Source organism: Sphaerodactylus townsendi, linkage group LG02 (genome assembly GCF_021028975.2).
Source record: "Sphaerodactylus townsendi isolate TG3544 linkage group LG02, MPM_Stown_v2.3, whole genome shotgun sequence".
NCBI lineage: Eukaryota > Metazoa > Chordata > Lepidosauria > Squamata > Sphaerodactylidae > Sphaerodactylus > Sphaerodactylus townsendi.
The window spans coordinates 102,596,733-102,612,562 of NC_059426.1; the positions used below are offsets into that span (position 1 = coordinate 102,596,733).

The following is a 15,830-nucleotide window of genomic DNA, read 5'->3' on the forward strand; positions in this document are numbered from 1 at the left end:
TTCAGCTATCATCAGCCATTAACCAAAAGAGCCATATGACTCCTAAATACCTTTCATATCTGTTCTACTACAAATACAATAAATATTAATATTAAATATCTAGCAATAATTGTACATGTTGGGTTTTCTCTCCTCACCACTGAAGATTAGGCTGTCTAGGAGGTGAACGGAAGGCCTTCTTCCTTTCTCCTCAGTCTGAGGCCTCACAACTCAGTGAGAGAATGACATTGCTGAGGCTCCAGGAAGAGAGTAAAACCACCACTCCACTGTATGCAGTTTATTCTTTTCCAGGGTGGCTGCGGATGGTGGTTGTACTTTCTTTTTCCTGGAGCAGCTTGCTTTTTCCCAGTCTAAAACTTGGGTACTGGGATGAGAATGCAGAGGCTGCAAAGAAGAGGAAGATGTTTGCTGGAAAGGCCTTTACTTCCATCCCTGGCATGACGACCACATCTCAGGGAGGCTCATCACGCTTACCTGTCCTGAAAATCATCTGCCAACCACAAGTCCTTGCTCTCCTGGCCCATGGAGTCAGGGCCACATTGGGCAACAGTGTCCAGAAGAACCACAGGTGGCTCCCAAGCTACTGAGTGAGCATTACTGATCTAGATACAGCACAGTGAGCCAGGATTGATCCTGTGACAACAGGTCACCACTATTTTGCCATCATTGACATAGCATAAAATTACAAAACAAGTTCCAATCTTTATGTTCGTGACAATAAAAAATGGCTCTTCAGACCAACAAATCTGAATAAATAAGCATCAAATTTATTGAATCATGAATAATTTAAGACTGGTACAATCATTAGCCTCCAGGACACAGGACAGGGGGAGTGGTGTGGGGCAAGGCAGAGGGAGACATGATCTCAAACAGACCATTTGCAAATGCCAATCCTAAATGGTAACAGAAAATTAAATAGGGAGGTGGGGAGAAATCATACTGTACACAAAATACTCAGTTCCTAGTTTTTCTCTTTAAAAATGGCTAGAAAAAAGTCATCAAAATGCAGCACTTGTAATCAAATATTTACATTTCTATGTTACAATGAAAAATGTACATCTTGGAGAACGCTTCTCATAAATGGTTCCACTGGAAACAACTAGATCAAAACAGCAACCTTCCAATTAATAGCCACAATATTTTTTTTTTGGTTTTTTTTCTTTTACTTAAAAGAGATTTGTCACATTTAGACAAAGATTCAAGACACAGAATATCAAAATTTTAAGCATCATCAATGCAATAGTGTAGGATGGGCGGGTGGGGTTCTTTTTCTTGCAAAATATTTAAAAAAGACTAGCCAAATATTCCCTGTCTCTGCACCATTGTCCTAAAAACTAAAACAAAAAAATATGTATCCATTATCTCTCTCTTATGATTTGCACAATTCTTGGTAGCTATGTTGAAAAGGAACATGTATTGTGCTTCCAATTTATAATTAAATATGAATGTTGCATAGAGTCTTGTACTTCTCTTTAAAAAGTATGTTACGCCAACTTCATAGGGGCTAAAAAGACAAACTGGAAGCATTCTGAACAAAATGGCTGGCCAACCAACAAAGAGGGTTGATTAGACTGAAAAGATGAGCTAGGTTAAAAATGTGCATAACAGGCAACCCTGCTTCCCGAAGTTTGAGAAAGGACGCTACAGTTGTGTGACAATTAAAAAGAACAAAAGTACCTCAAAGTTCAATATTTTAGTCACCCAAAAAGGGTCCAAGAGAGAATAAACTCCTTTCATGTGTACAGCAGAACAATATACGGAATTCTCATCATATAACCTCAGTTCAGTGTAGTTAATATTGCAAAATACATGGTTCAGCAATATTTCTGAATTGCAACGGAGCCTGCCGAAAGGTGATAGGACAATATAGACTTCAGTTGTTATTTCTCTGAATCATACTATTCCTGTGAATAATTCCTGTGTCTTGATATCTCTGAAAACATAATCCAGTTGTACTCTTGAGAAGAGAAAGGGCCTCCTCACAAGAAAATTTCCCCAACCATTTCTTTGGAAACGTCAGGTCTACATAGGTATCTTTTTGCATATGTTGAACTGTCAGTTCTGAAAATAACTGATAAAAGTCTTTGACCTGTCTACATAAATCAGAATGCACATATCTACAAAAAACTTCTAGATCAACTAATCTGTTTTATACGGACATCTGCGAGAATATTGCCGCATCAAGGCAAATCTGTAACATGTTTCTGGAACTCAAGGTATCAAGCTGTCAACAGTTACACATTCATGTATATTCACTTGTAGCAAGAACCATCTGTTTAGAAAATACATGCAAAGGAATTCTGATGAACTGTATCTAAACAGATACAATAAAACCTAACAACAGTGATTCAGTTGTATGATTTAGCCCTGGGGCACAAGCTTGAAAACTGCTTATCCAGTTGTTTTCTACAACCAGAATAGGGGGGAAATGTGTGTATATGTTTGGGGGTAATTTTCCTAAACCTACTGTGACTGAAAATACATGTATGCAAGCTGACAACCCCCCAGAATTACATGGGAAACACCTCGAACGGATAACTTATTTTTCTAGTCTCCAGACAACTAGAGATGGTCCTGTGGTTGTTACCAATCAGATGAGTCTGACTATACGTCCAGGCAGTCTTCAAGACTCTGAAGCTATGAAGGAGGTATTATAGCATCCTAAGACTTCCCCTGTTCCACTGACTACAGGTTTCCCACATCACAGCATCCAAAAGGTTTAAATTGCAAACCGTTAAAAACAAATAAGTTAAGAATCAGTCCCTCCAATTTCAATTCAGAGGGACTGCTCGAATGTAAATATCCTTTCTCCACTTTACTGTTTTTGGATTTTTTTTCACATGGAAAAATATATTAGAACATCAAATTTAAATAAAGGAAATTTAATGTGTATTTTAGGAAAGTTTGACAGCAGGAACCTAGTTTTGTTGGGAGAATCCAAATGTGCCCTCATGATGGAAGCATATAGTTGGATGAAGTTCAGATTTTTGTTCTAGGCTGGTGTAATAATCTAATCAAACATTTTGTTTAAAAAGTGGTGCAATTCTTCCAAAATCTATCAAATTAGAGAGCAAGTAGTGGGCGAATTTCATAATTGAATAATATCGAAGCAAACATTCCTAACCAGTAGAAATTTAGAATGCCAGGGAGAGCTAGGTTAGAATCCTTTCCCACAGCAGTTTCTCTTTCCACATGAAGAGAAATTTTGATCTGGGAAATCTTTCAAAGCTGCATTTGATGGCCAGTGCTGGGAAACAGAGTGCTGAATCCCAAATTCCTCTAGTTTCATTGCCTTGATTTGGGGTCAGTGTGGCACATTCATTGGCTTTAAATGTGGATTAGACAAATTAATGGAGGAGAGATCCCTTGACGGCTATTGGGCAAGGTACCCACATGGGACTTCCAGTCCTGAATGTCAGTTGTGGAAGGACAGCACCCAGGAAAGGTTTCAGTTTCTGAAATCCTGCTATGGGCTTTCTGGACCTCTGGATGGCTGTTTTGGAAAACAAGATGCTGGGCCTCTGTCTGATCCAAAAGGACTGTTCTTATTTTCAGTAAACAAAATAGAATGAAGATTAGTTAACCTTTTTCTATTTTATTAACAGGAAATAATCAAATATCTTTCTAATTAAAACAGTTCAATTGTTTGAGCAAACAAAAATTTTCTTTTGGACTTATTATTTTAAAAGGGCATCAAGAAGAAGAAAAAATTATGGAAGAGATTCATGACTAGCTCTTAATGGATGAAAGACAACAAACAGGTTAAATTTCACTTGTGCCACTGAAAGCAATGAGGTATTACAAACTACCCACTCAACAAATGAGTTCTGGTAGCATCACAACTATGTGTGGGTTGTGTTATCAGACCCACAAAGATGAACACCTTTTTAAAATGTGGCAGATATTCTGCCTGCACATTTAAAAATCCACTCAAAGAATCTCACTTTCTTTTCGCTTAGTAACAATATGATTCAGCATCATAGAAAGGGTTTATTTTTCTTGTTGGTTCAACAGCTGTCCAATGAGTCATTTAGCTGCAGGCTGATATGGAAATTCTTTTAAAAAGCTCTTTTTCAATCCCTTACTTTAGTTATTGTCACATTAAAAACAACAACAAAAGAAATATTTAATCTTATTACAAACAATATTCACAGCAATTCATGCTATTATATTCCAAGAGATGACATCTTTAGCCCTGTTTTGTTTAAATAAAAACCCATCACATACATTACTAATGGAATTCTAACACAATTAGTAGAAAGTAAGTAAGGCATCGCTTTAAAAAACCAGCACCCAAAGATAGGTGAAAAGGCTTGCTTGTGTGTGACACTGTTGAAGACTTCAGCTCTAGTTGAGGTACAGTTTGAGACAACTGATAGGCTGCTTTTGTATCTATTCCGTCTATCTTTTTTTTCCTAAAAAAGAGTGCAATTCTTTGTGAGGAGTCCTTGTTTCTCAACAGAAACACCAAGCCCAAAAAAATTGACCTTTATTCTGTGCATTTGGAAAGGAGAAGGGGGTGAGAAGATCAGAACCAGGTTTTGCTGCTTGGCCAGGGTTCAAAAATGGGATCTTTCAAAATGAAAAAAATTACAGACAATTCTCCTTGACTTGAAGACTGCTTTAATTCAACTATGATATCAAATCAGCCTTTTTAAAAAAAGAAAAATTGTCAGTCCTTAATTTATGTCACAAGATTAAAAGCCTAAAGTGGAGACAAGGAGACCTTATCCAAAAGGGATAACAAACCCGTCTTCGAAGATAGTAGACAATATTGGTCAAGCAAAGGAAAGATTAGATTTGTGTATATCATTTTCTAGAAAGACACAGATTTTGTTTCTGACCTGGGGAGAGAATTTCCATGGCCCGAACTACTGGTAATGCAATGATTCCAAAGGAACATTACAGTGCCATTCTAAGCAGTTATACCTCTCTACATCCATTGAAACGACAGGTTTATGTACCTGTATTTAGATTGGCACTGTTAGACTTCCCTTTCCCCCTCACAATAGCCTTATATGCCTGGTAGAAAACCATTCTTTGAAACTGAGGGAGTTTCAAAATATTATGCAACTTGGCACAAGGTTTGCTATTCAGAGGGGCAGGGGAGTGAACAATTCTATTGGAAAAGTAAATGCAGGGCCCACAAGTGTACACAGTCCTTTGGATACTGACCATCGCCACTGAAACATTTTAATTAGGTTGATTGGTTTTGTATCCCAAGAAGATACAGGAAATTATGCACTTAGTTAAAGATCTGCTTTCATTTTTTGAGGTATCTATCAGTTCCACTGCTAAGAAATTAAGCAGGCTTTTAAAGCTTACTTTCAAAGAGGCTTCTTTCTTCAGCAATGGGAGCTGCTGAAGTGAAAAATGAAAGCAGAAAGTAGGCAGCATGTCCAAATCCACAAAGTTCTGCAGTAGCTCAGCCTTCATTTTGTTTCAGTGGAGGCTGACCACTAACAGCATTTTGTAGACTGAACCTATGCTGGGTATCTAACTTAAAATGAATGCCTGAAATACAGGCAGGGCCAAAGGTGGCAAGGAGAACAGCTTCTATTTTTGTATGTACTCATGTTAGGTGTCTATTTCCCTGCTCTGCAGTTCTTTACCTTTCATTACCTGGCCAAGCAGTCCTGTTATAGCACAAGTACTATCTGTAGCTGAGGTTAGCCTGCAAAGATGGCTTACAAAAATTCAGCCATCACTGAATGAGTTTGGTCAAAAGCAGTGTCGGCAAGATCTGCCCCCTTTCCTTCCTTTCTAGACAGTACATGGCACAAATGCTGTTTTGTTTCTTAGCTCTGAAGGCAAGCATTTTCTTTCCTTCCCCCCACCCCAAACTTATTAGGACTAATATTATTTTAATGAAAAAAAATACATGTATTCAGTGTCTTAGGCATGTGAGCTCACAGCAATGTCAAAAGAACAAAAATAAAGTAGTGCAGTTCATATTATTAAGAAAAGAAACATAATAATGATAAAAGCACAATACAAAAACATCAACTGGGTTGCCTGCACCCATGTTTGAATCTGACTAGGAGTGTGGGGTGGGGTGGAATTGGTTTGTATTGTTCTTGCGGCTCTAATACTGAGATGTCCATCTGAACCAAAGACCATTTATCCTCATGAATTGGCAATCAGATTTTCTAAGGAAGGCGGGAAGCAACCATTTCTGCTGGGCTTGCATCACAATGTGGATTCCAGGGATGAGTCAAGGATGTCATCGTGATGGCTATTGCTGTTGGAGTCGCTGTCATAGCTCTGGGGGCTCGAGTAGTTGGCTGCTTCTTGCAATCTCATCAGCATGTTCATCTGAGGAAATACAGGAATGACAGAAGGGTTACACACATGCACATGCATTTCTTGGGTAGCTGAACATCTCCTGCATAAATTGCACGAAATTTGCTGTTAACATTCAGTAGCTCAAAGGAGTAAAACAACAAGGGAAGGGGTGGATTCAGCTAACAGGCCTTTCCCATATGTGCTGACTTAAGCAACTTCTGCATAGAAGGGAATGAATTGGAACTAGGTTATGTAGGAGGAGCCAGGACACAATAGCTATATCAGCCAACACAAGTTGGACCTCCTATGAAAATCCTATGGGAAGGGCAGTTCATCGTCAAAAAAGTAAATCTTACTCTAAAAAGATTCAAATCACCCATGTTGGTCCCCACTGTGGTGGTTGACTTCTCCAGGTATAATTAGTATGGAAGTGCAATGGTGACACACTGAATGTCCAGTCACTAACTGGTGGCTGCTTATAGGCAGGTAGAAAAAATGCTGCCTTGGGGAAGCTCCCTCTTAAAGAGCTGCCACAGCTGCCACTGACTGGCAGAGTCCCAAACTGGCTGAGTGAAATGAAGGGTAGAAAAAAGCTGTGATAATAGTTGGAATGGCTCCCAACCTCTTGCAAGAAGGAAATCCTTCTGGGAGACTGGAAGCAGCAAGACAGCATTCAGTTTGCCATGGAGGAGGCTGATCAGTAGGTGTAGACCAGGGTTACCCAATGTGATTCCCATGGGCCCTTTGGTGCCCATAAATACTTCTCCAAGTCAGTTGGAAAGGCAGAACTAGTGACTTGCTGCCTTCATGAAAATAAACGGCTTTTCAATTTGGACCCCCCCCCCCGCCCCCGGCCCTTCCAATGACTGGAGAAGAATCCACGATCTTGTAAACAGAATCAAATGTGAGGCAGTGGAGGCTAATGAACAGTGGAGCATCTCCCTCCCCCCATCAACAGATGTCTTCCCCCTGTGGATCTTATCCTTCCTTTCCACCATCGGTCAGTTGTCTTGTTCTGTGTGCATGTTACTCCCCCCTCGGGTTTCTCCCGTTTGTGTGTGTATGCCAATTCCCGAACTTCCCTTTTGTGCACGCGTGTGTATTTGGCATCACCTCCTGTGGCAGCCATTTTGCAGTATTCAAATCTAGATTGATCAGATCTTAGTGAAAAACTTCTGTAGCATGCTATTTCTCCGCCCATTCTCTAAATTCCAAATGTGCCTGCAAATTCAAAAAGATTGGGAAACGCTTGCTTTAAACTACCCACTCCAGTTTATGAAGGAAAGGCAGTGAGAGGATCCCCCAAGGATCCGTTTTGGGACCAGTGCTCTTTAACCTATTCATAAATGACCTGGAAGTAGGGGTGGGTAGCGTGGTGGCCAAGTTTGCAGATGATACCAAATTATGTAGTGTGGTGAGAACCACAAAGGATTGTGAAGAGCTCCAAGCGGACCTTGATAAATTAGGTGAGTGGGCTCAGAAATGGCAAATGCAGTTCAATGTAGCAAAATGTAAAGTGATGCACATAGGGGCAAAAAATCCAAACTTCACATACACGCTACAGGGGTCAGTGCTATCAGTCACAGACCAGGAAAGGGATTTAGGCGTCTTAGTTGATAGTTCCATGGGAATGTCAACTCAATGCATGGCAGCTGTGAAAAAGGCAAACTCTATGCTGGGGATCATTAGAAAAGGAATTGATAATAAAACTGCAAAGATTGTCATGCCCTTATATATAAAGCAGTGGTGCGACCGCACTTGGAGTACTGTGTCCAGTTCTGGTCGCCGCATCTCAAAAAGGATATTGAGGAGATAGAAAAAGTGCAGAGAAGGGCAACAAGGATGATTGAGGGAGTGGAGCACCTTCCCTATGAGGAGAGGCTGCAGCGTTTGGGACTCTTTAGTTTGGAGAGTGAAATGCGGCTGAGGGGGGATATGATTGAAGTCTACAAAATTATGCATGGGGTAGAAAATGTTGACAGAGAGACATTTTTCTCTCTTTCTCCCAATACTAGAACCAGGGGGCATTCATTGAAAATGCTGGGGGGAAGAATTAGGACTAATAAAAGGAAACACTTCTTCACGCAACGTGTGATTGGTGTTTGGAATATGCTGCCACAGGAGGTGGTGATGGCCACTAACCTGGATAGCTTTAAAAGGGGCTTGGACAGATTTATGGAGGAGAAGTCGATTTATGGCTACCAATCTTGATCCTCCTTGATCTGAGATTGCAAATGCCTTAACAGACCAGGTGATCGGGAGCAACAGCCGCAGAAGGCCATTGCGTTCACATCCTACATGTGAGTTCCCAAAGGCACCTGGTGGGCCACTGCGAATAGCAGAGAGCTGGACTAGATGGATTTTGGTCTGATCCAGCTGGCTTGTTCTTATGTTCTTATGTTCTTAGAGGAGTTGGAGAAGGGTGCTGATTGGACTGTGGCCAAATATGTGGGGCTAAAACACCATCCTATGGTGAATCTACTCAGTTAAGAATACTTAGCATAAACCCTTATAGGTGCCTCTGAAACATTCATTTGGTATCATGGGAACCTTTTTTTGCACAGGTTCATTTCATAGCACAGTTGCAATGTTTAAAGACTGGCAACTATTTTCTTCTTGGTTTAAAGACTGGCAACTATGTTTTTGTGTCGGTTTATCCAAAGCAGCTTCATCTTCCAAGAATGATCCGTGCAATCAGACAAAAATACATGGCAGTAAGTGTTTATGTAAATATCACAGGATGAATCTGTTGAAACCGTTTCTGCAATACTATTGCAGTGTCTTGCATTTGAAAAAGGCGTAGCCTTTCTATGCAGACCATAATGTTGTTTTTTATAGAAGTCTGTCTGCCTGATCTTACACTTTCAGTGCTAGCTAGGTTGAGTATGTTCAGTGTATGCTGTAATCAGTTACTATGGGTAGTGTCTAGAGAAATAGCATGGTACAGAAGTTTTTGACTAAGATCTGATCAATCTAGATTTGAATACCTTCTTTGCTAGAAGCTTGTTGGGTGACCCTAGGCCAGTCACACACATACCAAACCCCCCATCACTGAGTCTTTATGAGGAAACAAATGGAGTAATTGAAAATTGTAAGTCACTTTGGATCCCCATTGGAGAGAAATGTAGGGTAAAAATGAAGAATAAATAAGATTCTATGTGGCTCTGAAGTGTGGCCACTGATGTTTTCTATCCTTACTTTCCTTTTGCAATAGTGAGGCTTATTTCAAAATATGAATAAGGTGAGTATGACAGAAACAGGATGATCTGCAAGCACAGTACAGCCCAGTATAAGCACAATGTAACTCTTAGTTGTATACACAAATGCCAAAATGCATTCAGATTCATTCACAACCCAGAAATATTGCTTTTCAGTTTCACATTTAACTGTCAACTGAAAAAAACTTGCAAACAATGTTAATCAGCTGTGAGACTGTAGAAGACAAGTCTCACCAGAGGATCTCCTTCAGCATCGCTGGGTGGAACTTGCTTGCTGGTAGAACCTTCCCGTGGCATTGAGTATGCATCAAATCCAACATCTTCTGGCCGCAGCTGCAGCAAAGGAGGCCACTCATGGTGTTGTGGGGTGGCTGCCCATGGGTAGGTGTCCATTACCCATTTTGCAGGGTCCTCCCAAGGTGCTCTCCTTCCATACAACTGAAATCAAGAACAAAGTCATCCTTTAGAAAAGGTAAGAAGTTTAATGTATTACTTTATGATATTTAGGTATTTAAGTTACCGCAGTAAGTACAATGATGCTTTATGTACAGAACGTGAATAAAATTATAGACTGAACATTGTTGTATCCATCCTCTTCAATTACAACTTTCCATCTATTTTTAGAGTACCTTAACTGCAAATTAAGTGCTAAGGAATTACCAAACTTCTGGAACACATATGAAACTGCTATACACCATATCACACCACTGGTCTATCCAATATAATAATTCTGATAGCCAGCAGCTCTTCAAAATCTGAGATCCTTTAAATGGAAATGCCAGATACTCTGTTCTGAAAAAGATCACAAGAGCTCCTCAATGAGAAAAATGCCAAACAGTGGCCAAAGTTCTCTGAAAGACAGTTCCCATGCTACCCTCACACACATTCCTGATCTTCCTTTGCAATGTGCAGCTCTTGGTAAGGGAGGAGGACTAGTGTATACCAAAATGAATTCAACATATTGGATGACTGTGATGCTCAATGCTGCTGGCAGCCCGTATCGACTGGACGTGAGTACTAGACTGTCTTAGAGCCCTCTGCAATACATAGGACTAGAATAGAATAGCTTTAATGTCATTGTGCACACACATTGTGCCTTGTGTCCACACAACGAAAATACACAACAGCGAAAATACAAAAATACAAAACATCCCCCGATGAACATCTCTGCAATCCGCACGAGGCACTGGGGGGCTGCAATCCGCACACCCCCAACTTACAGCCATCTCTACACAACCATCTCTATGCAGCCACCACCACGTCAACACATCACCATGGAGTAAATCATAGCCACAGCTCTAGGATAAAAGCTGTCTCTAAGCCTAGTTGTCCTGGTCTTCATGATCCTGTATCTTCTGCCAGATGGTAATAGTTCAAAAAAAGAAAAAGCAGGGTGGACGGGTCCTTCAGGATATACCGAACTTTTTTTAAGCAGTGGAAGCTATAAAGTTCTTCTAAAGAGGGGAGAGGATCTGGAAAGCATTCTTCAATCTGAAAGTGTGTATGCTACAGTTAATACAACATGATGTAAAATTTAACGAGTAATGCGAGATGCGAAATTGAGTAGATAGAATTTAATGCACATGAAATAATTTCCTGTTGTGCTAAAAAGCCAAAAAAAAGTACATTTGTAGGTATCATATAATTGCTTCCTTCTTCCTAGGAAGACAGCAGTGCATATCTGGTTTATATCTAAAACTGCTCAGGACCAGAGTTGCCAGCTTGGTGTAGTGATGAAGAGCAGCGGACTCTAAACTGGGTTTGACTCCTGACTCCTCCACATGAGCACCGGACTCATTTCTGGTGAACCAGGTTTGTTTCCTCACTCCTCCATATGAAGCCTGCTGGGAGGCCTTTGGGTGGTCACAGTTTGTTCAGAACTCTCTCAGCCCCACCTACCTCACAAGGTGTCTGTTGTGGGAAGAGGAAGGGAAAAGAGTTTGTAAGTTGCCTTGAGTCTCCTTACAGGAGAACAATGAGGGGTATAAGTCCAAACTCTTCTTCTTAACTTCTTAACTTAACAGGTGCTTTTAGATCAGTCTCTGAATGATAGTTGGGAAGGACAATGCTTATAGTTGCCAAGCAAGCAAATTATGAACAGTGCTGGTCCAAACTTAACATTGATATGCAGAATTCAGCAGGTGAAATTATTGAACAGGAGTTTATCACCTCTTGATGTCAAGAAGCTGAAACACTAATGTTTTTCAAACAATCAGCAATCTGATGTTTAATTGGTCTCTGCAGCTATATACCCATGCCACAAATTAGGTACCACGTATCAGGACAAACACTCAAACAGAGGGGGTCTGAAAAATTTCAAAAAGGGTGTGGTGGTAGATTCTGTAAAAGACCTCTGGAGGGTCATCCTTCTCCTCACCAAGGGATGAGAGTGGGAATTAAGCGGCCGGGCAAAGCGGATAAGTTGGAAATATTGTTGTTGCTGCTTGGGGAGCCCTCCCAACCTTGTTGGGTGAGGTTCCCCTTTATTTGCAAATAAAGTACAAAAAGATCCTTTGCTTCTGAATGATTTTATTGGAAAGGGTGAATATAACAATTCTGAAGCGCACTCCTTTACATTTCTATGTTACTACTTGTGACCAAAATGATGAAGCATGAGTACATTCCCACCATATATGAAAAGAAAATACTGCTTTTGGCACGCTGCAAAACCAACAACTATTTTAATTTGTTTTGTTAATTTTTGCTAATCTTAAAGAGAAGAGATACCACTTATGTACAGTTTTCAATAGATTTTCCCTACACAAAAGGCTTATCGTGAAATTCATACCTTGCATCAATATTAATTTCTATTTCTGGTCATCTAAGGTATTTTCAATTTTATACCAGTTTTTCCCCAAAAAATTATCAAATTCAAGAAAAACATCTAATAATAGCAAAATAATTATAATCTAATATCAGAAGTTTCTCAAAATATGATAAGGATCTTAAAGCAATTTTGCCTACTTTTTAATTAAATGCTCAAGTAAATTTTGATTGGGTAATGTTCTATTAATGATATTTGGTAATGTTCTATTAAACATCAAGAATTGTTGATGTTTTTATTATTTACCTTATGTAAGGCTGAACACACTAAAACGAAGTCAGCTCTGTGAAACAGGAATAACTTTATTGATATATGTCGCCCTAGCTAAAGGGTGCTGGAACTGAGCGTTCTTGCCCTCAGCTCCAGTATATGTAGGGTGTGTAGTGGGCAGTCCTAGGTAGTGGCGGGAACGAGGGTTGTTGGGGAAAACGAAACTGAAACTTACTGGGAGTTACAGGAAATGAAAACTGGTCCTGACACCTTATTACCATAAGAAACAATTAGCTTATCATTAATACAGAATTTACAAGTACCAAAGTCATTCAAATCTAACCTTCTCAAGGGTATAAATTCATCATTTGTTGTGTCATTCAGATCAGCAATAACAGAAGCTAAAGATGAAATATCTGGGGAACATTTCAACATTTCATGTACATGATTTGACAAAAAATAGTTAGAAGTCCATACATATGTCTTAATAACAGTGTTGACTTAAGACTAGATAGGCTGGTTTTCAAATTCTTTACCTTGGCTCAGTTACTTCCTTTTATTTTAACTCATCTACCAAGGTTGTTTTGAGCATAAACTAGAGGGAAGGAGGGCTGTGTACACTGACCTGTCCTCCTTGAAGGAAGGACAGGAAATAAAAACACATCTAGGCACATATTGCTATACTGAGATATTTCTAGTTAACAGTATAATAATCCCTTCTGTGTACACTGTACACAACAAAAGTGAGAACAGAATTCTTGCCTCGTATGTCCTTTGGTGCCTTCTTCACTCATTTTCATTAATTTCATTAATAAATAAATGCAAGACTACACTCACACATCGGAAGTATGAAAGCAGAACTCATCAAGCCTGTAGTACAAGGATGAGAGTACCCTATTCAATCAACTATTCTTTCCACTCTGCCACCCAATAATTGTTGGGCAGTATGTATAACATTTTGCCTTGCTGGTGAAAATATCTACTACTATGAACATAAAACGAGACAAGATATTGCTCTGCCTTTCTTAGATACCAATCCTTCCAGTGCAGACTGTCAGAAACAAGTATTTCAGTACAGGCAAGGACATCAGAACAGGGTCTTTACATAGGCAAGGATCAATGAATGGAATAGTTGTCCCTTTGAACAGAAAACATTTCATGAACTGTCCGTTAATCCATTCAATTTCAAAAGATGTTTTCCACATGGCACTCTCTCTCTCTCTCTCTCTCTCACACACACACACACAGCAATTTAGTGTTATATATTGTTATAACATTATGACGTTATGATTATTGTTGCTTCGGTTATATGATGTTATGAAATGATGTGATGTTATGACGTCATAAAGAAGCATCAACATTATAACTTCATGATATCACATCCTGATGTTATGATGTTATAACGCTATAATATCATGACATCATGACGTTTTAACAACGTTACAAGAACGCTATAATGGAGTTATAAAAATACTATAATGGTGTTACAACGGCATTACAACGGCGTTATAACAGCACAATAACAATGCAATTTAGAATTATATATTGTTATAATATTATGACGTTATGATTATTGTTGCTTCGGTTATATGATATGAAATGATGCAATGTTATGACGTTATAAGAGAAGCATCAACATTATAACTTCATGATATCACATCCTGATGTTATGATGTTATAACGCTATAATATCATGACATCATGACGTTTTAACAACGTTACAAGAACGCTATAATGGAGTTATAAAAATACTATAATGGTGTTACAACGGCATTACAACGGCGTTATAACAGCACAATAACAATGCAATTTAGAATTATATATTGTTATAATATTATGACGTTATGATTATTGTTGCTTCGGTTATATGATATGAAATGATGCAATGTTATGACGTTATAAGAGAAGCATCAACATTATAACTTCATGATATCACATCCTGATGTTATGATGTTATAATGCTATAATATAGCATTATTATAATGCAGCAGGGTTATGCCCTCCTAAGTCCATTCACTTCAGGATGGTATTAACACTTCCTTTAGGTTCCTGTAAAAAGACCTTAGTTCTATAGCTCCAAGCAGTGGTGGGATTCAGCGGGTTCGCACCACTTTGGCAGAACTGGTTGTTAAAATGGTGCTCGTAAACAACCAGTTGTTAAATTATTTGAATCCCACCACCAGAACCGGTTGTTAAATTATTTGAATCCCACCAGTGGCTCCAAGCCATAGACTGGCTCTGAAACAAGAATACTTCGCTACAAAATTATTTATCAAATACCTTACAATAGTTCAAAATACGGAGACTGCATCCAAACATACAATTATCTTCTCCTACATCCTCCACTTCCCTCTTCTTCAGAAATGGATTTTTATCAATGGATTTTTTGCCTTGAACAGCAAATGGTCACTGGGTAAATTTGTCCACTAGATGGTGCCATGTGATTGGTGATGAATTATTCTCAATGGGGAAGACATCTCAACAATGAATTTCAAGAGTGTTCAGAATGTTGTTCTTATCTGGAGATCTAGTTCTTGGAACCGTTTTACACAGTATAGTGGGGCAATCCCAACACCAAGAGTGTGAAGAAGGGAGCAGCAGAGGAGCATACCTATACAGCATTACACTGGAGACCATGTATTTGTCATATTCATTTGACAACATTTTGCAATGTAGTGTGCACCAAAAACCCATTTCATGTGCTGTCACAACTATTAAAATAGTCTGTGCTAAAAAGTGGAGAAAAAATCCTCCTAAAGTGAAAAAGAATGGTTACACAAACTGAACAAGGTGTTCTGCAGGAACTAAGGTTGCCAATCCCCAGGTGGTGGCTGAAGATCTCCTGGAATTACAACTTGTCTCCAGGTTACAAAGACAATTCCCCCTGGAGAAAATGGCTACTTTGGAAGTTGGACTCTTTGCCAATGTACCCCACTGACGTATTTCCCCTTCCCAATCCCCATTCTCTCCGGCCTTCACCCCCAAATCTCCAGGAATTTTCCAACACAGAGCTGGCAATCCCGGATTTAAACGACTCCTTCTTTAAAAGGGAAGCCTTTAAAAACATTATCTGGCAGCTAATGATTTACCAGATGGATAATTAGCACTGCTTTCTATCCACTGTATTTCTATCCACGGTAATATAGGTTCTGGCCTTAAGACTCCCTGCAGCTATTCAGTACTTAGGGCAAGCAGCATCAAAATTAGCATCACGTTACAAAGGTGCTGAACTGGTGATTGGACCTGTGTATTGTGGTGCTTTAGAGAAAAACATGGTATAAGTATTTAGGATC

General features: G+C 39.4%; 1 protein-coding gene across 6 annotated transcripts in view; it reads right to left on the reverse strand.

The window, feature by feature from the left end:
* Positions 1–745: 745 nt before the first annotated feature.
* NAV2 (neuron navigator 2) overlaps positions 746–15,830 on the reverse strand; it is a 325,098-nt gene continuing 310,013 nt past the window's right edge. For all 6 annotated transcript variants that reach the window (XM_048486861.1, XM_048486863.1, XM_048486862.1 and 3 more), the window contains 2 exons: positions 9,738–9,941; positions 746–6,315 (listed from right to left, as the gene is read on the reverse strand). In XM_048486861.1, coding sequence (XP_048342818.1) covers positions 6,190–6,315; positions 9,738–9,941 — 330 coding nt within the window. In that variant the 3' untranslated portion in view covers positions 746–6,189. The remainder of the gene's footprint in view (positions 6,316–9,737; positions 9,942–15,830) is intronic.